This window comes from Protobothrops mucrosquamatus, unplaced genomic scaffold, assembly GCF_001527695.2.
Source record: "Protobothrops mucrosquamatus isolate PMUCROS unplaced genomic scaffold, P.Mucros_1.0 scaffold12477, whole genome shotgun sequence".
Lineage (NCBI taxonomy): Eukaryota > Metazoa > Chordata > Lepidosauria > Squamata > Viperidae > Protobothrops > Protobothrops mucrosquamatus.
The window spans coordinates 5,160-7,026 of record NW_015398254.1 but is presented as its reverse complement, the minus strand read 5'-3'; the positions used below and the strand labels follow the sequence as shown (position 1 = coordinate 7,026).

At 47.0% G+C, this 1,867-nt stretch overlaps 1 protein-coding gene across 1 annotated transcript in view; it reads left to right on the top strand.

Annotated features, from left to right (window-relative positions):
• Positions 1-482: 482 nt before the first annotated feature.
• The window catches only part of LOC107301413 (paired mesoderm homeobox protein 2B), a gene marked incomplete at both ends in the record, with an annotated part of 6,540 nt that continues 5,155 nt past the window's right edge, over positions 483-1,867 (top strand). Inside the window, one exon of the mRNA XM_015830645.1 lies at positions 483-670. Within this exon, the coding sequence (XP_015686131.1) occupies positions 483-670 (188 nt within the window). The remainder of the gene's footprint in view (positions 671-1,867) is intronic.

The window sequence follows — 1,867 nt, the reverse complement described above, 5'->3', positions numbered from 1 at the left end:
TTTTATTTTATTATTTTATTTTATTTTATTTTATTTTATTATTTTATTTTATTTTATTTTATTTTATTATTTTATTTTATTATTTTATTTTATTTTATTTTATTTTATTTTTAAAAAAAGCCCTCTCTGGAAAGGGCGCCACGGGGAGAGCGCACGGCCAGGCCTTCAAAGCGGAGCGGGTCTCCTGATCTTGTCTCTCTTCTCTTCCTCCCCCCCTCGGTTTTTCTCACCCCGCACATGTCTACCTAACCCGAACTAGACCGTTTTTTCCTCTGCGCCATAGAATATAGGTGGGTACGTGCATAATTCTGTATTTATTTTGTCTCCTATTTATGTAGTGTATAACGGAGGGGGGGGTTGACCCCTTTGAGAGCCGTATGCCAGGAAATGTCATTGTAACGTATGCCGCTTTAGTGTACACTCAAAGTGACAATAAAGTTGTTATTCTATTTTCTCTCTCTCCCCCCCCCCCACAATTCCAGTCCCTTACAAGCTCTTCACCGACCACGGCGGCCTGAACGAGAAGCGGAAGCAGCGCAGGATTCGCACCACCTTCACCAGCGCGCAGTTGAAAGAGCTGGAGAGGGTCTTCGCCGAAACCCACTACCCGGACATCTACACCCGAGAGGAGCTGGCCTTGAAGATCGACCTCACCGAAGCCCGAGTGCAGGTGAGGGAAGAAGTGTGTGTGTGTGTGTGTGTGTGTGGTTGCTGCGCAGGGTTTGCTTGATTAAAAAATATAATAATACAGGAAACCAGAAGTTGCCTTGAAGCTTTAACGTTTTTATTTAGCTGAACAAAGACGGGCTCCTCTAAAAAAAAAAAAGAGAGAGAAAAAAGCCCCAAATATCGGGAAAGCCTTATTTTTATACCTTCTTTGATGACATAAATTCACCCAGCAAAGCTGACACACATAAGATCAAGATTTCACCCAGTAAGTCTGACACGTTGTTTCTTGTCTGGCTTGTTGTTAATTGCGAAGTCGGGTCCAACCCATCGCGACCCCATGGACCACGTTCCTCCAGGCCTTCCTGTCCTCTACCATCTTCTGGAGTCCATTTAAGCTCACGCCTTCTGCTTCAGGGACTCCATCCAGCCACCTCATTCTCTGTCGTCCCCTTCTTCTCTTGCCCTCCATCTTTCCCAGCATCAGGCTCTTCTCCAGGGAGTCCTTCCTTCTCATTAGGTGGCCAAAGGACTTGAGTTTCAACTTCAGGATCTGGCCTTCTAAAGAGCAGTCGGGGTTGACCTCCTCTAGGGCCGACCGGTTGGATCGCCTTGCAGTCCAGGGGACTCGCAGGAGTCTTCTCCAGCACCAGAGTCCAAAGGCCTCCATTCTTTGGTGGTCAGCCTTTCTTATGGTCCAACTTTCACAGCCATACATTGCAACTGGGAGAACCATGGCCTTGACTATACGCACTTTTGCTGGCAGGGTGATGTCTCTGCTTTTTAGTATGCTGTCTAGATTTACCATAGCTTTCCTCCCCAGGAGCAAGCATCTTCTAATTTCTTGGCTGCAGTCCCCACCTGAGGTGATCTTGGAGCCCAGGAAAATAAAATCTGCCACTTCCCCTAAAGACACCTTACGTTCCCGGGTGGATTAGGACATGGGATGTTTTCCTTGCTGTCCATCCATGACTCTGCAAGTGCCCAAAGACAGCAAGGCCATCTGCACACATATTCACAATTGACACTTCCTATGCGGTCTCCTAATTCCGGGTCAACAGGGTGGGGGGCTCCATCTGAGCCGGGGGTGGGTGGGAGGGAGCCAGGACGCGTGGAGAACCCCACGCGTGGACGGCTATCTGGCTTAAAGCTAAAGATATAAGAACGACGACAAAAGAACATCTTTATTTTATTTTATTTT